General features: G+C 41.9%; 1 protein-coding gene across 3 annotated transcripts in view; it reads left to right on the top strand.

Annotated features, from left to right (window-relative positions):
• The first annotated feature begins 437 nt into the window (after positions 1-437).
• LOC133421732 (myosin heavy chain, fast skeletal muscle-like) overlaps positions 438-26,511 on the top strand; it is a 67,277-nt gene continuing 41,203 nt past the window's right edge. The window contains exons 1-40 of one of the 3 annotated variants that reach the window (XM_061711472.1): positions 789-837; positions 950-1,175; positions 1,339-1,482; positions 1,746-1,902; positions 2,005-2,032; positions 2,113-2,227; positions 2,306-2,398; positions 2,490-2,553; positions 2,676-2,774; positions 2,873-2,976; positions 3,073-3,211; positions 4,795-4,913; positions 5,008-5,157; positions 5,242-5,412; positions 5,501-5,807; positions 6,110-6,180; positions 6,563-6,650; positions 6,722-6,839; positions 6,930-7,053; positions 7,145-7,281; positions 7,498-7,753; positions 7,888-8,130; positions 8,345-8,521; positions 8,630-8,775; positions 9,231-9,321; positions 9,410-9,799; positions 10,122-10,248; positions 10,331-10,449; positions 10,922-11,118; positions 11,206-11,389; positions 11,493-11,658; positions 11,782-11,906; positions 12,045-12,353; positions 12,437-12,640; positions 12,730-12,855; positions 12,936-13,106; positions 13,211-13,315; positions 13,403-13,498; positions 13,598-13,729; positions 13,914-14,040. In XM_061711472.1, coding sequence (XP_061567456.1) covers positions 969-1,175; positions 1,339-1,482; positions 1,746-1,902; positions 2,005-2,032; positions 2,113-2,227; positions 2,306-2,398; positions 2,490-2,553; positions 2,676-2,774; positions 2,873-2,976; positions 3,073-3,211; positions 4,795-4,913; positions 5,008-5,157; positions 5,242-5,412; positions 5,501-5,807; positions 6,110-6,180; positions 6,563-6,650; positions 6,722-6,839; positions 6,930-7,053; positions 7,145-7,281; positions 7,498-7,753; positions 7,888-8,130; positions 8,345-8,521; positions 8,630-8,775; positions 9,231-9,321; positions 9,410-9,799; positions 10,122-10,248; positions 10,331-10,449; positions 10,922-11,118; positions 11,206-11,389; positions 11,493-11,658; positions 11,782-11,906; positions 12,045-12,353; positions 12,437-12,640; positions 12,730-12,855; positions 12,936-13,106; positions 13,211-13,315; positions 13,403-13,498; positions 13,598-13,729; positions 13,914-13,931 — 5,817 coding nt within the window. In that variant the 5' untranslated portion in view covers positions 789-837; positions 950-968 and the 3' untranslated portion in view covers positions 13,932-14,040. Of the gene's footprint in view, positions 455-788; positions 838-949; positions 1,176-1,338; positions 1,483-1,745; positions 1,903-2,004; positions 2,033-2,112; positions 2,228-2,305; positions 2,399-2,489; positions 2,554-2,675; positions 2,775-2,872; positions 3,212-4,794; positions 4,914-5,007; positions 5,158-5,241; positions 5,413-5,500; positions 5,808-6,109; positions 6,181-6,562; positions 6,651-6,721; positions 6,840-6,929; positions 7,054-7,144; positions 7,282-7,497; positions 7,754-7,887; positions 8,131-8,344; positions 8,522-8,629; positions 8,776-9,230; positions 9,322-9,409; positions 9,800-10,121; positions 10,249-10,330; positions 10,450-10,921; positions 11,119-11,205; positions 11,390-11,492; positions 11,659-11,781; positions 11,907-12,044; positions 12,354-12,436; positions 12,641-12,729; positions 12,856-12,935; positions 13,107-13,210; positions 13,316-13,402; positions 13,499-13,597; positions 13,730-13,913; positions 14,041-26,511 lie in introns of those variants that run through there. The other 2 variants (XM_061711471.1, XM_061711473.1) reach the window with 2 other exon arrangements.

Genomic DNA, 26,511 nt, shown 5'->3' with positions numbered 1-26,511 from the left:
CTAAGGGAAAAGAATTCATGAGTTTAAAATGAAAGGTCATGGGAACACGTTCTTAATATTTTATTTAACTTTTTCAAATTATTCATGATTTGGGCTTTGTCCAGTTTCATCAAAACACATATATAAAGTTTCATATTGCTTGAAGCAATAATGAAGTTTGGACCTGTTTCTTTTCGATGATTTTTGTTTATTTTTAAGTCTCACTAAAGATTTTAATTGCAGCCTGCAGATTTAATCCAACACATTTCAATTTTCATGTCTTCCAACTTCAGGGGCCAATAAATGCTATATCAAAAAATAGCAGCCCAAACCAGCAATGTTAAAGGATGGGTCTTAAAATGACTGAGATACTTGACCAAATCGAGTGGCTCGCTGCTGCTGACAAGGCATCCTTGGCCTCTATAAAAGCAGCAGTCTCAGACTCTTCTGAGAACTGATAGGCATCCCATCACAGGTTAGTGCTATGGGTGTTTGCATTTGCTTTATTTGTGTTGCATACATTTATGAATGTGATGTCTTTTCCTTTCTTGTTATGATATCATGTGTTATATTTTTATTTAGAAATATAACTGTTCTGTGTCATAATTGTCTTGCAACAGCTTGATAGATAGTGATAGTCATACACATTTAACTGAAGTTATATATAAGAAACATAGAAATTCTGCCAAAATAGACAAAAAAAAAGATTGCTGCATGCTAATGTGGGTGCTGGACAGTGTTAGATATTTTGAGCTTGTGCCTCTTTCAGTAATTAATGTAATTAATCTTATCTTATCTTATCTTAAAAGCCTCTTGAGACATCAACAGATCTGGTCCACGTAGTTCAAATAAACTGAGGTAAGATGTGAATCCAATAACACATTAATTTTTTAGATAAAAACATTTTCAAGATAACTAATTACAATTGTATTTCCATTAAATAATTTAAATACTTTTTTTTTCTTCTTAGTCCTGATTGAACAGCCAAAATGGGCACAGACGCAGAAATGGAGGCCTATGGCCCGGCGTCCATCTACCTCCGGAAGCCAGAGAAGGAGAGGCTCGAGGCCCAGACTGCTCCTTTTGATGCCAAAACGGCCTACTTTGTGGCTGAACCTGCTGAGATGTATCTCAAGGGTAAACTGGTGTCGAAAGAGGGTGGCAAAGCCACAGTTGAGACTCTCGAAGGAGGAAAAGTAAGAGAAACATTATTCTGTTCTAAATGAATGAAACAGTAAATGTGATACATTTCATTTCATAAAATAATTGCAATTGATACAATTTTGCAATTACTGTTCTAGTATAATGTGAAACAGTGTCTCAGTAAAAGCAAAACATTTTAATTCTATTCATGTTTAGACTCTCACTGTCAAAGAGGAGGACATCCACCCAATGAATCCTCCCAAATTTGACAAGATTGAGGACATGGCCATGATGACCCACCTCAATGAGCCCGCCGTGTTGTATAACCTCAAAGAGCGTTTTGCATCATGGATGATCTACGTAAGGGTTTACATTACCATTTGGATAAAAACGAATACATTGAAAATGTAATTACATTAATGTATTTTGCTATCTTTGCTGTTTAAACATTGGTCACTTTATTAGGTACAATTGATGTACTTAATAAATGTATGTATGTATGTATGTATGTATGTATGTATGTATGTATGTATGTATGTATGTATGTATGTATGTATGTGTGTATGTACAGGTATATGCATATCAGACTATGAAGTTAAACATGAGTTTCCCTCTTTTACCAGACCTACTCTGGCCTGTTCTGCGTGGTCGTGAACCCCTACAAGTGGCTTCCAGTATACGATGCTCAGGTTGTCAATGCATACAGAGGCAAGAAGAGAGTGGAGGCTCCTCCCCACATCTTCTCCATCTCTGATAACGCCTATCAGTTCATGCTCACTGGTAAGGTTTTTTATACTGAAAGGAGGACATGTACATTTCTATTGCATGACAAACAAAAACAAGGAATGAGATAAATAATTATACAATTTCTGTTAATTTCAGATCGTGAGAACCAGTCCATCCTTATCACGTGAGTCATCAGTTAATATGTTTCTAGCGTGTTTGCACATTTTTAAAAAGAAGTCTCAAGATATCTCTCTCTTCCCCCAGCGGAGAATCCGGTGCAGGAAAGACTGTCAACACCAAGCGTGTCATCCAGTACTTTGCAACAATTGCAGTGGTTGGAGGAAAAAAAGCTGAGGCTCAACAAACTGGCAAAATACAGGTATGTCTGTTTTTACTAAGAAAACTGGTTTGACTGTTGCCTGTTCATGGAATATTCAAATTATAACATATTTTATAGGGTTCACTGGAAGATCAAATCATTGCAGCAAACCCCCTGTTGGAAGCATATGGAAATGCCAAGACTGTGAGGAATGACAACTCCTCCCGCTTTGTAAGTGCTGAAGAGCCAAAAATAAACTAAAACTCTCTGAGCTGTTTATTAACAATAATTCAGAATGTTAACCTTAATGTGATATGTTTAGGGTAAATTTATCAGAATTCATTTTGGAGCCACTGGCAAACTGTCCTCAGCAGATATTGAAACATGTAAGTCGGTTTCCGCATATCATTAAGTTACTCACATTTGAAGTTGGTCTTGACAATTCTTGTCATTGTGTAGTGAAATTCATGTAACCTTATTTTTTCGGAATCTGATTTGTTGAACTTAGATCTGCTGGAGAAGTCCCGTGTCACCTTCCAGTTGTCTGCTGAGAGGAGCTACCACATCTTTTATCAATTGATGACTGGCCACAAGCCTGAGCTGCTGGGTACACAATGTTTTCATTAAACCATTATTATGTAAGATTATACATATTTAATGTGACCCTTTGCAAAGGCTCCTCTGATTTATTTGCACTCTCTGCAGAGGCTCTTCTGATCACCACCAATCCCTACGACTACACAATGGTCAGTCAGGGGGAAGTCACGGTCAAGAGCATCGATGATGTGGAGGAGTTCATCGCAACAGATGTAAAGAGTCTATTAATAGTTTCAAATATATATAAAATTAAATGTAATGGGGAAAAAAGAATAAATGCTAATTACATCCTTTTTATGTTAATACAGACTGCTATCGACATCTTGGGCTTCACTGGTGAAGAAAAGCAAGGCATCTACAAGCTGACTGGTGCTGTGATGCATCATGGCAACATGAAATTCAAGCAGAAGCAGCGCGAGGAGCAGGCTGAACCTGATGGCACTGAGGGTAAATCTGTAATAAATCTATTAAATTTACTTGCACCATTGTCGATAGCTCCTGGTTCAACACACAGGCCTAACGGGACTCATTTCTGTATGGAGTTTGCATGTTCTCCCCATGCATGCGTGGGTTCCCTCTGGGTACTCCAGCTTCCTCCCACAGCCCAAAAACATGCATGCTAGGTTAATTGATGATTCCAAATTGCCAGTAGGTATGCGTGAGTGCGTGCATTTGTGGTTGTTTGTCTAGATATGTGGCCCTGTGATAGGCTTGAGACCTGTCCAGGATGAACCCCTGCCTCTTGCCTGTAATGAGTTGGGAAAGGCTCTGGCAGCCCCCATGACCCCCGATGGATGGATGGATGGATGGATGGATGGATGGATGGATGGATGGATGGATGGATGGATGGATGGATGGATGGATGGATGGATGGATGGATGGATGGATGGATGGATGGATGGATGGATGGATGGATGGATCAGGGTCGGCGCCAGAGCAAATATTCAGAGGGGGCACAAGGCTTATTAGGGCGGGCACCAAATCAGTTGTGTAGGACAGCATTTTAAGGAAAAAAGTGCATTCTCACTGCTTTCCTAATCTGTCTAAAACATGTGGAGAAATCAAATCACTTAGGTGTAAATAATGCAAGGAAGCGCACATTTTACTTTAACTGAAAACGTTTTACTCGTAACACACAACGAGGTCACATACATGTTTTCAATATATCAAGTTGATCCGTTCATGCCCCGACAGAGCGGGGGAACGGCAGGCAGCAGAGCCGGCTGTCCTGCAACGCCGGGCGAGGCGCCGGGCGAGGCGCCGGGCGAGGCGCCGGGCGAGGCGCCGGGCGAGGCGCCGGGCGAGGCGCCGGGCGAGGCGCAAAGTGGGGCGCCGGGCGAAGCGCTGGGCGCCTAGAAGTCAGGCTCTGTTGAAGGGGCTGACTGGACAGACTGCCACCAGGATGGCTGAGTCTGTGTTGGATGGAGAGGAGGATAGTGTAATGGAGGAGGATTTGTTTAAACTTGCTGCAAAGAGGAAAACACCAGAATCCGCAGTTGACAGTGAAAATGTGAACAAAATGTCTAAAAAAGACTCACAGTGTTCCCCCTCTGTGTTTTCCTCTAAGAGGAAAACACACAGGACACACTCAGCTCACGTTCGCAATCTCTCTTTCGTTCGCAGTCTCTCTTTCGTTCGCAATCTCTCTTTCGCAATAGTTCGCTTTTGGAAAATTTGTTTACCGCCAAAGAAGAAAAGTGAGGGGGCACAGTGACTGAAGTAAGCGGGCAGTGCCCCCTGGTGCCCGTCCATGGCGCCGACACTGGGATGGAGGGATGGATGGATGGATGGATGGATGGATGGATGGATGGATGGATGGATGGATGGATGGATGGATGGATGGATGGATGGATGGATGGATGGATGGATGGATGGATGGATGGATGGATGGATGGATGGATGGATGGATGGATGGATGGATGGATGGATGGATGGATGGATGGATGGATGGATGGATTGTTGATACTGATAAAATGCAACAAACTGGTGACCCAGCATGATGAAAGCTAAGAGTTCGTTCTTTCCATCAGTGGCTGATAAAATCGCTTACCTGCTGGGCCTGAACTCAGCTGATATGTTGAAAGCTCTGTGCTACCCAAGGGTCAAGGTCGGAAATGAGATGGTCACTAAAGGTCAGACCGTCCCACAGGTAATTAAAACATTGCAAAATAAATCTTGTTTTAAAAATAATTTTCAAATAAATATAGTGAGAATAATGTCACCGATAAAATCTCTTCCTGCAGGTCAACAACTCTGTCTCGGCTCTGTGCAAGTCTATCTATGAGAAGATGTTCTTGTGGATGGTCGTACGTATCAATGAGATGTTGGACACAAAGCAGCCACGATCCTCCTTCATTGGAGTGTTGGACATTGCTGGATTTGAGATCTTTGATGTGAGTTACTGAAAAATCATTCCTATCAGTTTGATAGTTCAAAGACATTTTTCAATGAAATGAAATACCTTTTTGTAATTACAGTTCAACAGCTTGGAGCAGCTCTGCATCAACTTCACCAATGAGAAACTGCAACAGTTCTTCAACCACCACATGTTTGTCCTGGAGCAAGAGGAGTACAAGAAAGAAGGCATTGAATGGGAGTTCATTGATTTCGGTATGGACTTGGCTGCCTGCATTGAGCTTATTGAGAAGGTATGTGACCATGTTATGAATTAGTTCATATGAAAATGATAGTAGCTGCTTGTTGACTGCTTTAACATAAAATATGAATCCTTCCTAGCCAATGGGCATCTTCTCCATCCTTGAAGAGGAGTGCATGTTCCCCAAAGCTTCCGATACAACTTTCAAGAACAAGCTGCATGATCAGCATCTTGGAAAGACCAAGGCCTTTGAGAAGCCTAAACCCGGAAAGGGCAAGGCTGAAGCTCACTTCGCCCTGGTCCACTATGCTGGTACAGTGGATTACAACATCACTGGCTGGCTGGACAAGAACAAGGACCCACTGAACAACTCAGTGGTGCAGCTCTACCAGAAGGCTTCAAACAAACTGCTGTGCATGTTGTATGCAGCTCATGCTGGAGCTGATGGTAAGACATAATAGTGAGCAAGAAAGAAAAGTCAATCAGAAAATTCTAAAATTCTTTGCATATCACCATTTTTACCATCCATATTTATGCAACACTTTCCATAAAACATGTGCAACATGGAGCCTTTAAATACATTAAAATAAAGGTGCAATATGTTTGCAGTTACCAGTATGAAAGTATAACAAAATCACTTAGAGTAAGTTTAGAAACAAGTTGAACATTCAGTTTAAGTGATGAAGTCTGAAGTTTTGTTTATGGTTCCTTCTTCATTTGAATGAAATTCTGTGTTTTTTTTAACACAGAGGCCGCTGCTGGCAAGAAAGCCGGTAAGAAGAAGGGTGGTTCCTTCCAGACTGTGTCTGCTCTTTTCAGGGTATGTGTTACTTTTGTAGCTATCAAAAATGAATTACATACAATAATTGTGCAGAAGTCTTCGGCCAGTTCAAATTTTTATATTTTGTCAATGTTTAACTATCCATATTTATTCTTCAGTTTCTTAAGATCTGAAAGCAAAATAGCCTATCTTTCTCAAATCAACCTTGTGCCAAATTGGAAAAATGTATATGTGACATAAATCTGTGTTTTGTTCAGAGGGAGGTCACACCGCATACATCCCCCCCCCCCCACTTCTTTTTCTTTTAGGCATTTGTCTGTACATGCGGATATCATTAAAACTTTGCTAAAACAGCAAAACTATTAAGTGTGCTAGTAATTACCTCATAATTACACAATAATATCATGTTTACAATGCGCAGGAGAACTTGGGCAAGCTGATGACCAACCTAAGGAGCACTCATCCTCACTTTGTGCGTTGCCTGATTCCCAATGAATCAAAGACCCCAGGTAAAAAATCCTGGTTTAATTCTACAGTCATGAAAAGGAATATTTGAAACTAAAACTTTTCCAATAAACAGGTCTTATGGAGAACTTCCTGGTCATCCACCAGCTGAGGTGTAACGGTGTGCTGGAAGGCATCAGAATCTGTAGGAAGGGCTTCCCCAGCAGAATCCTCTACGGTGACTTCAAGCAGAGGTGATGGTAGTTTCTCCAATGATACTGTGTCTCACAAACTATGACAACAAAAGGAAAAAAATATGAAACCAATACAATTTTATCATACAGATACAAAGTATTGAATGCCAGTGTCATCCCTGAGGGACAGTTCATTGACAACAAGAAATGTGCAGAGAAGTTGCTGGGCTCCATTGATGTGGACCACACTCAGTACAAGTTTGGACACACTAAGGTACATTTCAGTGGGATCATATGAATTATTTTGGACATGATGACCTACCCCATCCATACTGACATGTAATATTGTGCATGTTACAATCTAGGTGTTCTTCAAAGCTGGTCTGCTGGGTACACTTGAGGAGATGAGAGATGAGAAACTGGCTCAGCTGGTGACCATGACTCAGGCTCTCGCCAGAGGATATGTCATGAGGAAGGAGTTTGTTAAGATGATGGCGAGAAGGTATTATTATCATAAAATAAAGCTGAAATCTCACTGTAATTTCTCAATAGGCTCAAAGGTTCAAAAGTTCATTAACATAGCCCAAGTGCAATAATGTGGAAGATGAGTGCGAAGAAACAAATATTCTATAGACTTGGTACTGCATCTTGTTTGTAGGTAACTCCCTATTCAAGGGCAGTGGCATACTATGGGTAACATTTTTGTTTCTTTTTTTAGAGAAGCTGTCTTCAGCATCCAGTACAACATCCGCTCATTCATGAATGTGAAAAACTGGCCATGGATGAATCTCTACTTCAAGATCAAGCCTCTTCTGAAGAGTGCTGAGACTGAGAAGGAGCTCATGAATATGAAGGAGAACTATGAAAAGATGAAAACAGACTTGGCTACGGCTCTGGCCAAAAAGAAGGAGCTAGAGGAGAAGATGGTTAGCATCCTGCAAGAGAAGAATGACCTGCAACTCCAAGTGGCTTCAGTAAGTAACTGACACAGTAAATGCGGTTTTATTTACTGGAACAAAATAATAGAGATTTGTTAATATGTATATACATTTATGGTTGGCCTAAAGTTCAGTACAGTTATTACCAAGACGTTATGTGTGAAATACAGGAAACGGAAAATCTCTCAGATGCTGAGGAAAGGTGCGAGGGGCTCATTAAGAGCAAGATCCAGCTTGAGGCCAAACTCAAAGAGACAACAGAGAGACTGGAGGATGAAGAGGAAATCAACGCTGAGCTGACTGCCAAGAAGAGGAAGCTGGAGGATGAATGCTCTGAGCTGAAGAAAGACATCGACGACTTGGAACTCACCTTGGCTAAAGTGGAGAAAGAGAAACATGCCACTGAAAACAAGGTAGCAATCAGTTTGACGTAAACATAGCATTCAAACAGAAATGCAATCATTTATTATAAATGTCTTTATCTGTTGTGATGACAACCCCTGCCTCTCGCCTGTAATGAACTGGGATAGGCTCCAGCAGACCAACGTGACCCCGTAAAGGATAAAGCGGGTATAAAAAATGGATGGATGGATGTTGGGATTACATTGTTTTATATTAAATTTATAGGTGAAAAACCTCACTGAAGAGATGGCATCTCAAGATGAGTCCATTGCCAAGCTGACCAAGGAGAAGAAAGCTCTCCAGGAGGCCCATCAGCAAACACTGGATGACCTGCAGGCAGAGGAAGACAAAGTCAACACTCTGACCAAGTCCAAGACAAAGCTGGAACAACAAGTGGATGATGTAAGAAAATTATTTCCTTGACTTTATGGTTCTACGTTGTATTTACATCATCATAGTTTTATTGTTTTCAGTGATTTAAACCAAATATGATTATCTGTCATCTGACAGCTTGAAGGGTCACTGGAGCAAGAGAAAAAGCTCCGTATGGACCTTGAGAGAGCCAAGAGGAAGCTCGAGGGAGATCTGAAACTGGCCCAGGAATCCATCATGGATCTGGAGAATGACAAGCAGCAGTCTGATGAGAAAATCAAGAAGTATGTTTTATTCATTACTTACTTTTCTTTTGTTACTCCTCTCAGGAAGCATGAATCAGAGTTATAACCATCCCTTTACACACAACACGTTTAAGGTGGAACACTGCGGGTCACTCACCTAATTTTGTGTGTGATCAATCTAAAGGTAAAATGGTGGGACATCTTATTTGCACCTCTGTTCTAACTTATAAAGTAGAAACAGATGCGATATAGGAGAAAGACAAGCTCTGTGCACAAGTGAGCCGACACTGATACCAACAATGCTTCTGCCACTCTGTGATGACTCTGTGGCGCTGTCCTACTGATGCAGCACTGATGTCCCATTTCTGTTTAAAAGTGTGAATTACAAAAGGGTAATACAAGCAGTTTACGTTGTTTTTTTTATGCTGTGCCAATATGTACTCTGTGTGAAAGGATTTAAAACAACAGCCTTGAATACTGTCTCAATTTTCCAGGAAGGACTTTGAAATCAGCCAGCTCCTCAGCAAGATTGAGGATGAACAGTCCCTTGGTGCTCAGCTTCAGAAGAAGATCAAGGAACTCCAGGTAACATTTCATGTTTATATTAAACTCACGGAAAACAAAATACTCTTCCATCAGTAATCTCTCCTCACATTATGATCATCAACTCTAGGCTCGCATTGAGGAGCTGGAAGAGGAGATTGAGGCTGAGAGAGCTGCTCGGGCTAAGGTAGAGAAGCAGAGAGCTGATCTCTCAAGGGAGCTTGAGGAGATCAGTGAGAGGCTTGAGGAAGCTGGAGGAGCAACAGCCGCTCAGATTGAGATGAACAAGAAGCGTGAGGCTGAGTTCCAGAAGTTGCGTAGGGACCTTGAAGAATCCACCCTGCAGCATGAAGCTACTGCAGCAGCTCTCCGCAAGAAGCAGGCCGACACTGTTGCAGAGCTGGGAGAGCAGATCGACAACCTCCAACGTGTCAAGCAGAAGCTGGAGAAGGAGAAGAGCGAGTACAAGATGGAGATTGATGACCTCTCCAGCAACATGGAGGCAGTTGCCAAGGCTAAGGTTAGAATTAGGATTTCTCATGAATATGAAGAATAAGTACGCTGCACCTGTTCTTGTTTTAATGTCAATTCGAAACTTGAGTCCTATTGCTTGTATTTTGTAATGTATTTCATCTATGTTGCTGTATGATTCCTGTGTGTCTTGTAATTGTTGCTGTCTTGGCTCCCCTTAACATAGAGGTCATTGTCTCTCAACGGGACTGACCTGGTTAACTAAAGGCAATAATTATCATCATAACAATAATAATAATAAAAGTATTTAATAACGAAGTACATTTAAACGTGTGAAAAACACACAAAATTCCTTTGTTTTGTGACTGTAGAGCAACTTGGAGAAAATGTGCAGGACTCTTGAGGACCAGTTCAGTGAGCTTAAATCCAAATATGATGAAAATGTTCGCCAGCTGAATGACGTTAATGCACAAAGGGCCAGACTTCAGACTGAGAACGGTAAGTGACTCTGAAAAAGACACTATCTAATCTAGGATTTCATCAGTGACTGATTTTCTACAATTGACTCATCACTGTACAGGCGAGTTTGGTCGTCAGCTGGAGGAAAAAGAAGCTCTCGTTTCTCAGCTGACCAGAAGCAAACAGGCTTTCACTCAGCAGATTGAGGAGCTCAAGAGACACGTTGAGGAGGAAGTCAAGGTATGAAAATGAAACCGCTTCCATAGATTTACTTATTAAAGGAGCATGAGGCTCCTTTTAAGAAATGAGACTCATTAGCGCCACCCTTTGCCACGACGGCCGTCGGGGGTACTGCAGCCAACAACGAAGCTGGCATGGGAGAACGGGGAGAACGCGCATGCAGCGTCATTTGACGTCACATCCGCAGGACAGCGCGGGAAATTCCGGCCCAGAATTGCAGCACATTTTGCAGCACACAGCCTGTTCAAGGCAACGGAGAGATACGCTAGAGGGCTCATTCGTTTTGGTTTGGAACGCTTCATCTGACATTATTACTAGAAAACTTAAGAAGTATATGAATTTTTTTCATAAATCCTGCCTCAATCCTGCCTCATGCTCCTTTAATGTGTGCATAAAGAATATAAAACTAAACATTACAATCCAGCATATTGAGGTAACAATGGTTTAACAAGGAGTTCTGTGTGTTTTACAGGCCAAGAACGCCCTGGCCCATGCTGTTCAGTCAGCCCGCCATGACTGTGATCTGCTCAGAGAGCAGTTTGAGGAGGAGCAGGAGGCCAAGGCTGAGCTGCAGAGATCAATGTCAAAGGCCAACAGTGAGGTGGCTCAGTGGAGAAGCAAATATGAAACGGATGCTATCCAGCGCACAGAAGAACTGGAGGAGGCCAAGTAAGTTACTACAACATCTCATTTAAATCCCATTGGAAGGGTTTTTGTTTGCTGGAGACTAAAGTAAAAAATATTTCACCTTGACAGGAAAAAGCTTGCTCAGCGTCTGCAGGACGCTGAGGAATCCATTGAGGCTGTGAACTCCAAGTGTGCCTCACTGGAGAAGACCAAGCAGAGGCTGCAGAGTGAGGTGGAGGACCTCATGGTTGACGTGGAGAGAGCCAATGCTCTGGCTGCCAACCTTGACAAGAAGCAAAGGAACTTTGACAAAGTAAAATGTTCATCTCTGAATTAAAATTACTTTGGAATCTGATAAGAAATATATACTATACATCAAACACCAATTCAAATTATACTACTTTATATACATCCAGGTCCTTGCAGAATGGAAACAGAAGTATGAGGAGGGCCAAGCAGAGCTGGAAGGAGCCCAGAAAGAGGCTCGTTCTCTCAGCACTGAGCTGTTCAAGATGAAGAACTCCTATGAGGAGTCACTGGATCAGCTGGAGACCATGAAGAGAGAGAACAAGAACCTGCAGCGTACGCTCAGTTTTGACTACAGACATATATGATAATGTATTTTGAAAGGGTTTGAATAGTCTACTACTTGTACAACAGTTTCCAGAAATGCAAATGTGTTCTTTTGCACTATTTTACCTTCAGAGGAGATCTCAGATCTGACTGAACAACTTGGTGAGACTGGAAAGAGCATTCATGAGCTGGAGAAAGCCAAGAAGAGTGTGGAGACAGAGAAGATTGAAATTCAGACTGCACTGGAGGAAGCTGAGGTATGACAATAATAAGCACCAGCAGTCACAAGCGACACAAATAAGTTTGTGAGTGCTTAAGTTTGGAATGAACTTTCTCTAACAGTAGACGTATATTAAATTTTTAACATTAAACGTCACTGTGTAAATTAATTCAAGGGTGCTTTGGAGCATGAGGAGTCCAAGATTCTCCGTGTGCAGCTGGAGCTCAACCAGGTCAAGGGTGAGGTTGACAGGAAGCTGGCAGAGAAGGACGAGGAGATGGAGCAGATCAAGAGAAACAGCCAGAGGGTGATTGACTCAATGCAGAGTACTCTTGATGCCGAGGTCAGGAGCAGGAATGATGCACTGAGAATCAAGAAGAAGATGGAGGGAGACCTCAATGAGATGGAGATTCAGCTCAGCCACGCCAACAGGCAGGCTGCTGAGTCCCAGAAGCAACTGAGGAATGTTCAGGGACAGCTCAAGGTGAGTTTGCTGTTAACGCTGAGTTTAAATGAAACAGCTTTGGAGTAAAGACAATTTAGACTAACTCTCACTGTCATTGTCAGGATGCCCAACTGCACCTGGATGAGGCTGTCAGGGGACAGGAAGACATGAAGGAGCAGGTTGCCATGGTGGAGCGCAGGAATGGTCTGATGTTAGCTGAGATTGAGGAGCTGAGAGTTGCTCTGGAGCAGACAGAGAGAGGACGTAAAGTGGCTGAGCAGGAGTTGGTTGATACTAGTGAACGTGTCGGCCTGCTTCACTCCCAGGTTAGTTTTCCAAAGTAAACCAGAAACGTGTGCTCTAAGGATGCGTGACAAAAATACATTCAAAACACCTATCTTGTTCAATTCTTCAGAACACCAGCCTTATCAACTCCAAGAAGAAGCTGGAAGCTGACCTTGTGCAGATTCAGGGTGAGGTGGAGGATACTGTTCAGGAAGCTAGAAATGCTGAGGAGAAAGCCAAAAAGGCTATCACTGATGTAAGTTTACATCTCAAAAAGATATATATTCTTTTTTAATGTTTAATGAATGCTTAATTTCAAAATATTCATCCTTTCAGGCTGCTATGATGGCTGAGGAGCTGAAGAAGGAACAGGACACCAGCGCCCACCTGGAGAGGATGAAGAAGAACTTGGAGATCACAGTCAAGGACCTGCAGCACCGTCTGGATGAGGCTGAGAATCTTGCCATGAAGGGTGGCAAGAAGCAACTCCAGAAACTGGAGTCCAGGGTATGTTTTGTGTATAACAAGAATACCCATATTTTCCTTAAATATATTTATAGATCCTCTTTTATGAAAGAAAACTCTTTAACTTCTGTGTCATCATGAAACAGGTTCGTGAGCTGGAGTCTGAAGTTGATGCTGAACAGAGGCGTGGAGCTGATGCTGTTAAAGGAGTCCGCAAATATGAGAGGAGAGTGAAGGAGCTGACATACCAGGTATACAGATGATATTTCAACAACAATTAACCTACTGCTTTCATTCAGCTTCAGCAGTTCATTATTCACATTCATTTATCTGTATAGACTGAGGAGGACAAGAAGAATGTGCACAGACTTCAGGATCTGGTGGACAAGCTGCAGCTCAAAGTTAAAGCTTACAAGAGACAGTCTGAGGAGGCGGTAAGTTAACCACTTATGCGTCAATAGAGTTTTCAGTTTTGGACAAACACTAGTACAGTTGTGTTGTAACTAAGCTTTATGCGTCGATTCCCCTCGCAGGAGGAGCAGGCCAACACCCACATGTCCAGGCTCAGAAAGGTCCAGCATGAACTGGAGGAAGCTCAGGAGCGTGCTGACATCGCTGAGTCTCAGGTCAACAAGCTCAGGGCCAAGAGCCGTGACCATGGAAAGGTAAGAGATCAAGGGTCTAAATTTGCTTTAGCCAATATCACAGAGCATCACTAATATAACTCTTTGGAAATGCCATTCATTGATTTTTTTTTAAATATGTGTTATTCTGTTACATTATAATGTAAGTTCAACAAATATTGGGTTGCAATCGGTGAATAAATGTATCTTCTTTCTTTTCTTCCAGGCTGACAGCGCTGAATAAGAGACTACATCTGTTTGGAACCTTTGACAGACTTCATAGAATATGAAATAGCTGTTGACTCATCTTCCAACAACATATCAATAAAATAAACAATTATAAAGCAAAATAATGTAATTTACTCTTTTTTTATTTGCTCTTTGTGGTTCACTCTTAAGCTTAGCTCAATACAATAATTATTATAATTCATTACTAATAGTGTGTTACTGATCAGTGTTATTATAGATGCCTAAAGTTAATTTATCGAAACCAATATAAGGTATTCTAAAAATCACATCTTCTAAATGATGGACAGAAGGTCAAAAGAAAGAAAAAAAGCCAAATGTTCTGCCTATGAAGGCATTTAGTGAATCAAATTCTACTTATAATAAACAAACCACACAGGTCTGGCCTGTATCCATGCAATGTTCTCTTTGAGATGCCACAAACAACCAATAACATGTGGCCAAGTCATGCAAGCTTATTTACTCTGGAATGAACTTGTGTTTGATTTTGAATCTTGGAGCAGATGAAGGTGTCCACTTCAATTGTCCACTTCATCTACATTGCCTATATGTGTGTGTCTGTGTGAATGCATTTTGAGTTCCATCAACACCAGTATCAATTCAATTCAATTCAATTCAATTTATTTGTATCGCGTCATATCATAACAAAGGTCATATCATAACAAATGTAATCTCATAACAGAGATACAAGTGATCAGATATCACACATCATAAAATAAAACACAAGCATCAGAAAACATCAAGATCAGAGAAACAGAAAAACAGCAAAACATCCAAAAAGCACAGTAACATCAGGCTAGCTGACTCTAAGCATAGGATTTTTCGTAGAGGAAGGGTTTAAGCTTACTCTTAAAGGCAGAGAGTGTGCCCGCCTTTCGGACCAAGACTGGAAGATTATTCCAGAGATTAGGAGCCTGAAAGTTGAAGGCTCTGCCTCCAATTCTGCTTTTGGAGACTGTAGAAGTAGTCTTGCATTCTGTGAGCGCAGTGATCTAGCAGGATAGTAGGGAAACTAAGTTCTTTGAAGTAGGATGGAGCCTGACCATTCAGGACTTTATAGGTGAGGAGGAGGACTTTAAACTCTATTCTGGCTGTTACAGGGAGTCAGTATAAGGAGGCTAATATTGGGGTGATATGGTCTCCTTTCCCAGTTATTGTTAGCCAGTGTGCAATATACCCATCCCTATTCGGGGGGGTCCCTAACTCGCGTTTTCTTTTTTTTTTTTTCTTTTTTTTTTAAACAGTGTTGCCCTATACAATAAACCAATACAATCAGCCTACTATAGCCTATGACAAATACATGCACACTTTTAACCATTTTAGATGCACGTTGTTTTACTAACAGGAGGCAAAATTGTGCATTACGATGCACAATTTACAAATTAAATCCGATAATTAAACTAAATAAAAGACATTAATGTGCACCACACTGGTGCACTTAATGAATAAATACCAGACAAGACACTGGCGCACGGCCAGTGCATTGCAGAAACGAATAAACAAATAAAATAGGCTAATGTATTTTTTTAGATAAATAAAAAAAATACAATGAAAATGAATTGTGCATTCAAATAACAGTTATAACAACAAATGCCACTATCGGAGACGTGTAATCAGTGCACTCAGCCCAGATCCTCAGCCTGCACAATGATGACTGATTATTTAACGTTATGTAACCATCCAGGAAGTTATGTTTTAACACAGCTGCAGCTGTGTTAAAACATGTGAACACATTCACAAATTCCACTCATAATAACAGGTCATCACGCAAAATGAAAATAAAATATGATGGCTCTCAACAGGTGGGTTCACGCAGCTTACACATGAATCACACTCATAACAGGCCATAACGCAAAATAATAATAACAAAAATTTAAAAAAAACACTAGCTCTCAGGTGGGTTCAGGCCATATTAAGCAGGCTGGCCTCTTACCTTAAGTTAAAATAGACCAAATGTGCCTTTTCTCTTTTTTTTACCTTGTCTGCACGCATATTAATGGTTAATACCATACTGGTGGAAACCTAAGGCATATATATATGTGTGCATTGTTACTATATTTAATATATATACATATATATACGCATACATACGCATACATACGTGTAACTCCTCCCAAAGCACGACGAGACGCAGGTTTTCTTGGTTTATTCTTGGGTTCATCTTCTTAAACCTCCCAAAACCGTGAAAACTTAAACATATAATACACAGTATTAGTGACAAAGGCTGACACAAATCACACAATGAATGAATAAACAAAATGATAAACAAAACAAACCTCGTTGGCTGCATACATGGATGAGAGAAAGTAAAGTCCTTGGTGACTTAAGTCCTTGAAGTTGTTAATATCCTTAATAAATTAACTTAATTCGAGAGTTTGCTTGCCAGACCGTCTCGTGAAGCTGCTGCTCGTTCCCGCCAGTGAGAGCGAGAGCCAACTCATGTTCCGGTTTTCAAAATAAAAGCTTGCGCTTAAAACACGGAAGTATACAAAATAACCAAATAAAATTCATTATAAAAATATCAAAACCCTTTGCATGAAAACACTAAATTAACACGTAATGAATGCTTGCATCTGTTACACTCCCACCAAATCACATCATACTTAATGTGGGATTTCACTAAACTTAGAACAAAACTGTTGCAAGGTAAATATCAACCTTGAACCATTATCTGTAATAATTCAAGTATTACACATTCTATTCTGCTCCAAGTAATGTGATGACCTTCTGTATGGGTCTATCAAGCAAAACTGTCTTAACTTTAGGTTTACCCTTTGTGTCATGTATTGTGTTGATAACTAATAGTTTGACCTTTCTCACTCTGCCATCTGATGATGGGAAGACTTCGTGGACTCTGGCCAGCTTCCACTCGCTGCGAGGGGTTTCATCATCGTGTGGGTGTAGTGCGGCTTGACTTCCCACTCTCAGGACTCCATCTTCATCCAGTATTGGATTCAACTTGAAGAGTTTGTTGTGTTTTGTCTTTGTTAGATCTCCTTTTCCTTTCAGATCCTTGATTTCAACGGAGAATGCTTCTTCTTGGACCAGTTTGACAATGGTAAGTTCTGCTTCCTTTCTTTCTTCTAAGCTCGTACTCTCATTGGTTCTTTCTTTCACACCTTTGTGTTCTTTGATCAGTCTCTTCAGTCTGGCAACTGCTTGTACTGCTCTTGACCAGTCAGAGAACTTCTCAAGGGGGTTCAACAATGTCCTGTCTTCCTTTGCCTTTGTGTTCAGCACTGTAGCCTTGCGAAGTTCAGGATCATCATCTTTAACTTCTCCCACCATGCTTTCTCTGTGCGGTACTTCTTGCTGCCATGGAAACTCAGGACCAGAGAACCAACTTGAAGTCTTGAGCTGCTCTGCAAACATCTTGTCAGGCAGTTTAGGTTTCTCCTCCTTAAACGGCAATGGCATTTCGAGGTGACCATCGTCTCTTTGTGATACATTTTCTCTCACGGACAGGAACTTGAGGTCATCTTGAGAAATGGGATCTTCTTCTCCAGCTCTTTCTGGGAAGTCTGACTCGAGGATCTTGATGATGTCTGAAGGAGTGACCTCTTTGACCTTGCATCTGTTCACGTAATGAACTTCAGCCTTCAGGTTGACAGGAGACTCGATATCTGGTGAGACTCGCATGGTGACTACGCGATGACTGATGCCGACGGCGTCTTCAAACTCCACACAGGGATTCCCATGGCCTACGATACTCCACCCCAGGTCAGTGCGTTGTGCGAAAGGCTGATTGGCTTGACCAGCCACGACTTCTCTTGGGAGTAAGGCTTGTGAACAGTTGTAGCCAATGAGAAGGCCGACTTCACAGCTCTGCAGAGGTGCGATGTATTCTTTCAGGTGCTCTAAATGGGACCAAGACTTAGCGGTTTCTTTGGTGGGGATGTGAGTTCTGTTGGCGGGAATGAAGTCACGCGTGTAGGATGGTGGTAAGGAGATTCTTTTGTCTAAGTGAAAGCCTCGAACCTGCAGATTCTTCACTCTTTGAGACTGTATTACTGTAGTTGAAGTCATGGTTGAGAGCTTTAACTTGACCTGGTCTTTCTCTGCATCTAGAGCGTCTGCAACTTCACTGAGTACAAACGTTGTGTCACTTTGTGAGTCCAACAGAGCGTAAACGAGCACCTCTTCTGCTGGATAAGTGGCAGATGAGAGCCAGACTGGAACTATTGCGGCTGTTTGCACACCAGGTTCTTGTTGGATAACTCTGTGTGTAGAGGCTGTGACTGTCTCGTTATCCTGCTCAGCTCGAGTCCTTTCCTTATTCCTTTCTTCATTTTGGTTGCTTGACTGGTTTTGATTGTGTTGGACTTGTGGCGTCATTCGCTCTCCTTTGTCTTTTTCTTCATGCAGGCAAGTAGGGTGACGCTTCTTGCAAGTGCCACAGACACTCCTATTGCTGCAAGTCTTAGAGTAATGGCCTGCTTCAAGACAACCGAAACACAGCTTCTCGCCTTTGATGAACTTAACTCTGTCTGAGACTTCTTTGTTCAAGAGCTTTTTGCATACATGCAAGGTGTGGCGGTTTTCTTGCAGAACAGACATGTTTTGGCGGCCTGCTCATTGGAACATGTGGTTACAGTCTTTGCGTTCACATTCAGCTGCTTCTGCATGTTGCTTGCTGGTTGCTTTGCCCTTTCAGCTTCATTTTGCTTGAGTGAATGCAGGGATGTAACTGGGTTACAGGCGATCTTTGCTTCTCTTGAGAGGAACGTGACAAACTGACTGAAGCTTGGGAACTGGCCGTTCTCTTCTTCCATGTCCATGACTTTCCGGTTCCATCTAGCAATTAGCCAGTCAGGTAACTTTGCAAGAATGTTTCTATTTTCATTGCAGTCGTTCAAGATCTCCAGTGCCTTGAGATGTAGCATGGCAGCTTCACAACTGCGAAGAAAGTCGGAAAACTCTCTTAGCTCAGTGTTGTCTTTGACTCCAAACCCTGGCCATGCGTGTAGCTTATCTCTGTATGCTTTAGCGACTGTGAATGGGTTTCCATATCTTTCCTCCAACAGCTCCCATGCAGCAGCATAGGCTGAATCGGTTCCAAGAAGGAAGTAACCATCGAGTGCATTCTTGGGTTGTCCGCTCACATACCTGCGAAGGTAGTATATCTTTTCCCTCTCCCTGATGTTCTTTCTGGTCGATCAACGTTTGGAATGACAACTTCCAGTCACTGTACTTTAACGGATCACCGATGAATATTGCAGGTTCTGGAACAGGTATACGACTCGCACTCATTGCATCCGAGAGCATTTTAATGAGCTCTAATGTGGTTGGATTAGCTGGCGTAGCTGTTGGTTGAGAAGCTTGAGGTACAGACACCTGAGGACCTCTCTCAGGAAGTGATGGCTTGCGATCTGCTACCAGGACATCCTGTGGCTCTTCATGGATATTTAGCCCTTGGTTGTACACTTCACACTTTGCTCGTGCAGCATTGAACTCTTTGACTGTTTCTAAATTTTTTATCTTTAATCGTGTTTCTTCAAGCTTGGCTTTAATTTCAGCTGCCTCTTCTTCTCTTTTAATCCTCCACTGAATTTCTTCTTGTTCCTTCTGTTAGCGTCGCTTCATGTCTGCTATCTCTTGAGCTGCTATCTTCTTATTGGCTTCTGCCTCCAGATGCTGCAATTCCAATTGTTCTCTTTGTTGTTCTTCCAACACTTTCAGAACGGCTTAGCTTGCTGCAGCCTGTGCGACAGCTTCTTGGTGCTTTAAAGAAGATGCATTTGAACGCTCTGAGGGACCCTTCAGAAAGGAAGTGACAGAATCCAATTCACTTATAGTAGAGTTCCAAAGAGAACCAGCTTCCGGCCAATCTGGCTCATCTTCATGTGGGAGCTTCCCATCCAGGTAAGCTGTGACCTTAGCAATGATGAAATCCGAAACTTGTGTGCAGATATCTACTGTTCTTCGTATGTCTTGGTCTGGAGTTGAGACTCGGCGCAGGTCTTCATAGACACGGTGAATGTTACTCCTCCCAAAGCACGACGAGACGCAGGTTTTCTTTGACGGGTTTATTCTTGGGTTCATCTTCTTGAACCTCCCAAAAACCGTGAAAACTTAAACATATAATACACAGTATTAGAGACAAAAGGCTGACACAAATCACACAAATGAATGAATAAACAAAATGATAAACAAAACGAACCTCGTTGGCTGCATGCATGAATGGGAGAAAGTCCTTGGTGACTTAAGTCCTTGTCCTTAACAGTCTTTGAAGTTGCGAATATACTTAATAAATTAACTTAAATCGAGAGTTTGCTTGCCAGACCATCTCGTGAAGCTGCTGCTCGTTCCCGCCAGTGAAAGCGGGGCCGACTCATGTTCCGGTTTTCAAAATAAAAGCTTGCGCTTAAAACACGGAAGTATACAAAATAACCAAATAAAATTAATTATAAAAATATCAAAACCCTTTGCATGAAAACATTAAATTAACACGTAATGAATGCTTGCATCTGTTACACTCCCACCAAATCACATCATACTTAATGTGGGATTTCACTAAACTTAGAACAAAACTGTTGCAAGTTAAATATCAACCTTGAACCATTAACTGTAATAATTCAAGTATTATAAATTCTATTCTGCTTCAAGTAATGTGATGGACTTCTGTATGGGTCTATCAAGCAAAACTGTCTTAACTTTAGGTTTACCCTTTGTGTCATGTATTGTGTTGATAACTAATAGTTTGACCTTTCTCACTCTGCCGTCTGATGATGGGAAGACTTTGTAGACTCTGGCCAGCTTCCACTCGCTGCGAGGGGCTTCATCATCGTGTGGGTGTAGCGCGGCTTGACTTAAGCGTCTGCCCACTCTCAGGACTCCATCTTCATCCAGTATTGGATTCAACTTGAAGAGTTTGTTGTGTTTTGTCTTTGTTTGATCTCCTTTTCCTTTCAGATCCTTGATCTCAACGGAGAATGCTTCTTCTTGGACCAGTTTGACAATGGTAAGTTCTGCTTCCTTTCTTTCTTCTAAGCTCGTACTCTCATTGGTTCTTTCTTTCACACCTTTGTGTTCTTTGATCAGTCTCTTCAGTCTGGAAACTGCTTGTACTGCCCTTGACCAGTCAGAGAACTTCTCAAGGCGGTTCAACAATGACCTGTCTTCCTTTGCCTTTGTGTTCAGCACTGTAGCCTTGCGAAGTTCAGGATCATCATCTTTAACTTCTCCCACCTTGCTTTCTCTATGCGGTAGTTCTTGCTGCCATAGAAACTCAGGACCAGAGAACCAATTTGAAGTCTTGAGCTGCTCTGCACACATCTTGTTGTCAGGCAGTTTAGGTTTCTCCTCCTTAAACGGCAATGGCATTTCGAGGTGACCATCGTCTCTTTCAAATACATTTTCTCTCATGGACAGGAACTTGAGGTCATCTTGAGAAATGGGATCTTCTTCTCCAGCTCTTTCTGGGAAGTCTGACTCAGGGATCTTGATGATGTCTGAAGGAGTGACCTCTTTGACCTTGCATCTGTTCACGTAATGAACTTCAGCCTTCAGGTTGACAGGAGACTCAATGTCTGGTGAGACTTGCATGGTGACTACGCGATGACTGATGCCGACTGCGTCTTCAAACTCCACACAGGGATTCCCATGGCCTATGATACTCCACCCCAGGTCAGTGCGTTGCGCGAAAGGCTGATTGGCTTGACCAGCCACGACTTCTCTTGGGAGTAGGGCTTGTGAACAGTTGTAGCCAATGAGAAGGCCGACTTCACAGCTCTGCAGAGGTGCGATGTATTCTTTCAGGTGCTCTAAATGGGACCAAGACTTAGCAGTTTCTTTGGTGGGGATGTGAGTTCTGTTGGCGGGAATGACGTCACGCGTGTAGGATGGTGGTAAGGAGATTCTTTTGTCCGAGTGAAAGCCTCGAACCTGCAGGTTCTTCACTCTTTGAGACTGTACTACTGTAGTTGAAGTCATAGTTGAGAGCTTTAACTTGACCTGGTCTTTCTCTGCATATAGAGCGTCTGCAACTTCACTGAGTACAAACGTTGTGTCACTTTGTGAGTCCAACAGAGCGTAAACGAGCACCTCTTCTGCTGGATAAGTGGCAGATGAGAGCCAGACTGGAACTATTGCGGCTGTTTGCACACCAGGTTCTTGTTGGATAACTCTGTGTGTAGAGGCTGTGATTGTCTCGTTATCCTGCTCAGCTCGAGTCCTTTTCTTATTCCTTTCTTCATTTTGGTTGCTTGACTGGTCTTGTCTGTGTTGGACTTGTGGTGTCTTTCGCTCTCCTTTGTCTCTTTCTTCATGCAGGCAAGTAGGGTGACGCTTCTTGCAAGTGCCACAGACACTCCTATTGCTGCAAGTCTTAGATTGATGGCCTGCTTCAAGACAACCGAAACACAGCTTCTCGCCTTTGATGAACTTAACTCTGTCTGAGACTTCTTCGTTCAAGAGCTTTCTGCATACATGCAAGGTGTGGCCGGTTTTCTTGCAGAACAGACATGTTTTGGCGGCCTGCTCATTGGAACATGTAGTTAGAGCCTTTGCGTTCACAGTCAGCTGCTTCTGCATGTTGCTTGCTGGTTGCTCTGCCCTTTCAGCTTCATTTTGCTTGAGTGAATGCAGGGATGTAACTGGGTTACAGGCGATCTTTGCTTCTCTTGAGAGGAACTTGACAAACTGACTGAAGCTCGGGAACTGGCCGTTCTCTTCTTCCATGTCCATGACTTTCCGGTTCCATCTAGCAATTAGCCAGTCAGGTAACTTTGCAAGAATGTTTCTATTTTCATTGCAGTCGTTCAAGATCTCCAGTGCCTTGAGGTGTAGCATGGCAGCTTCACAACTGCGAAGAAAGTCGGAAAACTCTCTGAGCTCAGTGTTGTCTTTGACTCCAATCCTGGGCCATGCGTGTAGCTTATCTCTGTATGCTTTAGCGACTGTGAATGGGTTTCCATATCTTTCCTCCAACAGCTCCCATGCAGCAGTGTAGGCTGACTCGGTTCCAAGAAGGAAGTAACCATCGAGTGCATTCTTGGGTTGTCCGCTCACATACCTGCGAAGGTAGTATATCTTTTCCCTCTCCCTGATGTTCTTCTGGTCGATCAACGTTTGGAATGACAGCTTCCAGTCGCTGTACTTTAACGGATCACCGGTGAATATTGCAGGTTCTGGAACAGGTATACGACTCGCACTCATTGCATCTGAAAGCATTTTAATGAGCTCTAATGTGGTTGGATTAGCTGGCGTAGCTGTTGGTTGAGAAGCTTGAGGTGCAGACACCTGAGGACCTCTCTCAGGAAGTGATGGCTTGCGATCTGCTGCCAGGACCTTCTGCGGCTCTTCATGGATATTTAGCCCTTGGTTGTACACTTCACACTTTGCTCGTGCAGCATTGAACTCTTCTACTGTTTCTAAACTTTTAATCTTTATTCGCTTTTCTTCAAGCTTGGCTTTAATTTCAGCTGCCTCTTCTTCTCTTTTAATCCTCCACTGAATTTCTTCTTGTTCCTTCTGTTGGCGTCGCTTCATGTCTACTATCTCTTGAGCTGCTATCTTCTTATTGGCTTCTGCCTCCAAATGCTGCAATTCCAATTGTTCTCTTTGTTGTTCTTCCAACACTTTCAGAACAGCTTGGCTTGCTGCAGCCTGTGCGACAGCTTCTTGGTGCTTTAAAGAAGATGCATTTGAACGCTCTGAAGGACCCTTCAGAAAGGAAGTGACAGAATCCAATTCACTTATAGTAGAGTTCCAAAGAGAACCAGCTTCCGGCCAATCTGGCTCATCTTCATGTGGGAGCTTCCCATCCAGGTAAGCTGTGACCTTAGCAATGATGAAATCCGAAACTTGTGTGCAGATATCTACTGTTCTTCGTACGTCTTGGTCTGGAGTTGAGACTCGGCGCAGGTCTTCATAGACACGGTGAACGTCTGCTGAGAGGACCTCGACATCACGAAGGATATCTCGCAGTAAACACTCTGAAAACGCCTCGGTAGTCTGTGATAACACCTTCTTGGAGAGTTTTACATGTGTTCTCCATTTATTGTAAGAGTAATTGAATCTTTGTTTGAGTGTTTTAATTTTTTCTTCTTGCATAGCTTTTCCCTTCTCTGTCAGGGTACGGGTACGCTCGCTGTGTCTCTGCAGCTGTTCTTCTTCTGCTGGTCGGGATTCAACATTGCCCGCATCATCCTTTAGAAGACGTTCAGGGACTTCACTTCCATCATCAGCTGGCCCTGCCTTAAGTATTGACTCACTAGAATCTGACATGGCTAAGCTGTGGTAAATGTAAGCTGAATTATTAACTCAAATACTCTGAGTAAATAAGAAATGTACTAACAATAACTGTAAAATATGAACGTAAAATAAAGCTGCATTAATTGGAAACATTTACTCTGTGTCTAGTGTCTTTAAGTTGAAATGGAATAATATATGTTGAAATACTTCACTAATTCAAAATACTCTTCACTGTACTTCTGACTGATAATGTACTAAAATAGCTTAAAATGCACATATAAACCAAAATATAGCATAAACTTAAATATCAGAAGTTAAATAAGCTTCAATGTAAATTCCCAAAAATACACTTTAAAGTGGCAGAAAATACTTTCACTCTCAAAACAAAAGCATTTAACTGTAAAATTTAAATATTTAACTCCAAACTTAAATCATAAGCATCAATAACCTTAGATGCAAGACTCAAATGCAATACACAAGACAGCAGTAAATAGTACCATCACACAATACACCATGGAATCAGCTTCACTTAGTTTAAACCTTTAAATGTTCCCTTGAAAGTCTCTGATTCAGTTCGTGTCTTCTTTTTCTGTTCGTGTATGCATCTCACTTATCTGCATATCTTTGCTACGGTCGCTGCAGGTGTTCAATGCCCACAGGCTGGGCGCGTGATTGACATCTCGACCACGACTGCGATGCACACTGGACACGAGCTGCGGGATCTTGCTTCACTTGTCTTGGGATAGCTTCACCTCCGACGTCGATGAACAGTCCCGAGTTTTCACTGTTACTCCTCCCAAAGCACGACGAGACGCAGGTTTTCTTTGACGGGTTTATTCTTGGGTTCATCTTCTTGAACCTCCCAAAAACCGTGAAAACTTAAACATATAATACACAGTATTAGAGACAAAAGGCTGACACAAATCACACAAATGAATGAATAAACAAAATGATAAACAAAACGAACCTCGTTGGCTGCATGCATGAATGGGAGAAAGTCCTTGGTGACTTAAGTCCTTGTCCTTAACAGTCTTTGAAGTTGCGAATATACTTAATAAATTAACTTAAATCGAGAGTTTGCTTGCCAGACCATCTCGTGAAGCTGCTGCTCGTTCCCGCCAGTGAAAGCGGGGCCGACTCATGTTCCGGTTTTCAAAATAAAAGCTTGCGCTTAAAACACGGAAGTATACAAAATAACCAAATAAAATTAATTATAAAAATATCAAAACCCTTTGCATGAAAACATTAAATTAACACGTAATGAATGCTTGCATCTGTTACAGTGAACGTCTCCTGAAAGGACCTCGACATCACGAAGGATATCTCGCAGTAAACACTCTGAAAATGCCTCTGTAGTCTGTGATAACACCTTCTTGGAGAGTTTTACGTGTGTTCTCCATTTATTGTAAGAGTAATTGAATCTTTGTTTGAATGTTTAAATTTTTTCTTCTTGCATAGCTTTTCCCTTCTCTGTCAGGGTACGGGTACGCTCGCTGTGTCTCTGCAGCTGTTCTTCTTCTGCTGGTCGGGATTCAACATTGCCCGCATCATCCTTTAGAAGACGTTCAGGGACTTCACTTCCATCATCAGCTGGCCCTGCCTTAAGTATTGACTCACCTTAATCTGACATGGCTAAGCTGTGGTAAATGTAAGCTGAATTGTTAACTCAAATACTCTGAGTAAATAAGAAATGTACTAACAATAACCGTAATACTGTAATATATGAACGTAAAATAAAGCTGCATTAATTGGAAACGTCTACTCTGTGTCTAGTGTCTTTAAGCTGAAATGGAATAATATATGTTGAAATACTTCACTAATTCAAAATACTCTTCACTGTACTTCCTGACTGATAATGTACTAAAATAGCTTAAAATGCACATATAAACCCAAATATAGCATAAACTTAAATATCAGAAGGTAAATAAGCTTCAATGTATATTCCCAAAAATACACTTTAAAGTGGCAGAAAATACTTTCACTCTCAAAACAAAAGCATTTAACTGTAAAATGTAAATATTTAACTCCAAACTTAAATCATAAGCTTCAATAACCTTAGATGCAAGACTCAAATGCAATACACAAGACAGCAGTAAATAGTACCATCACACAATACACCATGGAATCAGCTTCACTTAGTTTAAACCTTTAAATCAGGGGCCATCAACCCTGGTCCCTCGAGGGCCGGTGTCCTGCATGTTTTAGATGTTTCCCTGCTTTAACACACCTGATTCTAATTAATCATCGTCACCAGCTTGTCATCAAAGTCTGGATAGTTCTGTTGATGACACAGTCACTTGTATCATGGTGCAATGAAGCAGGGAAACATCTAAAACCTGCAGGGACACCGGCCCTCGAGGACCAGGGTTGGTGACCCCTGCTTT

Source organism: Cololabis saira, chromosome 21 (assembly GCF_033807715.1).
Source record: "Cololabis saira isolate AMF1-May2022 chromosome 21, fColSai1.1, whole genome shotgun sequence".
Lineage (NCBI taxonomy): Eukaryota > Metazoa > Chordata > Actinopteri > Beloniformes > Belonidae > Cololabis > Cololabis saira.
This window is presented reverse-complemented; position numbering and strand designations above follow the sequence as displayed.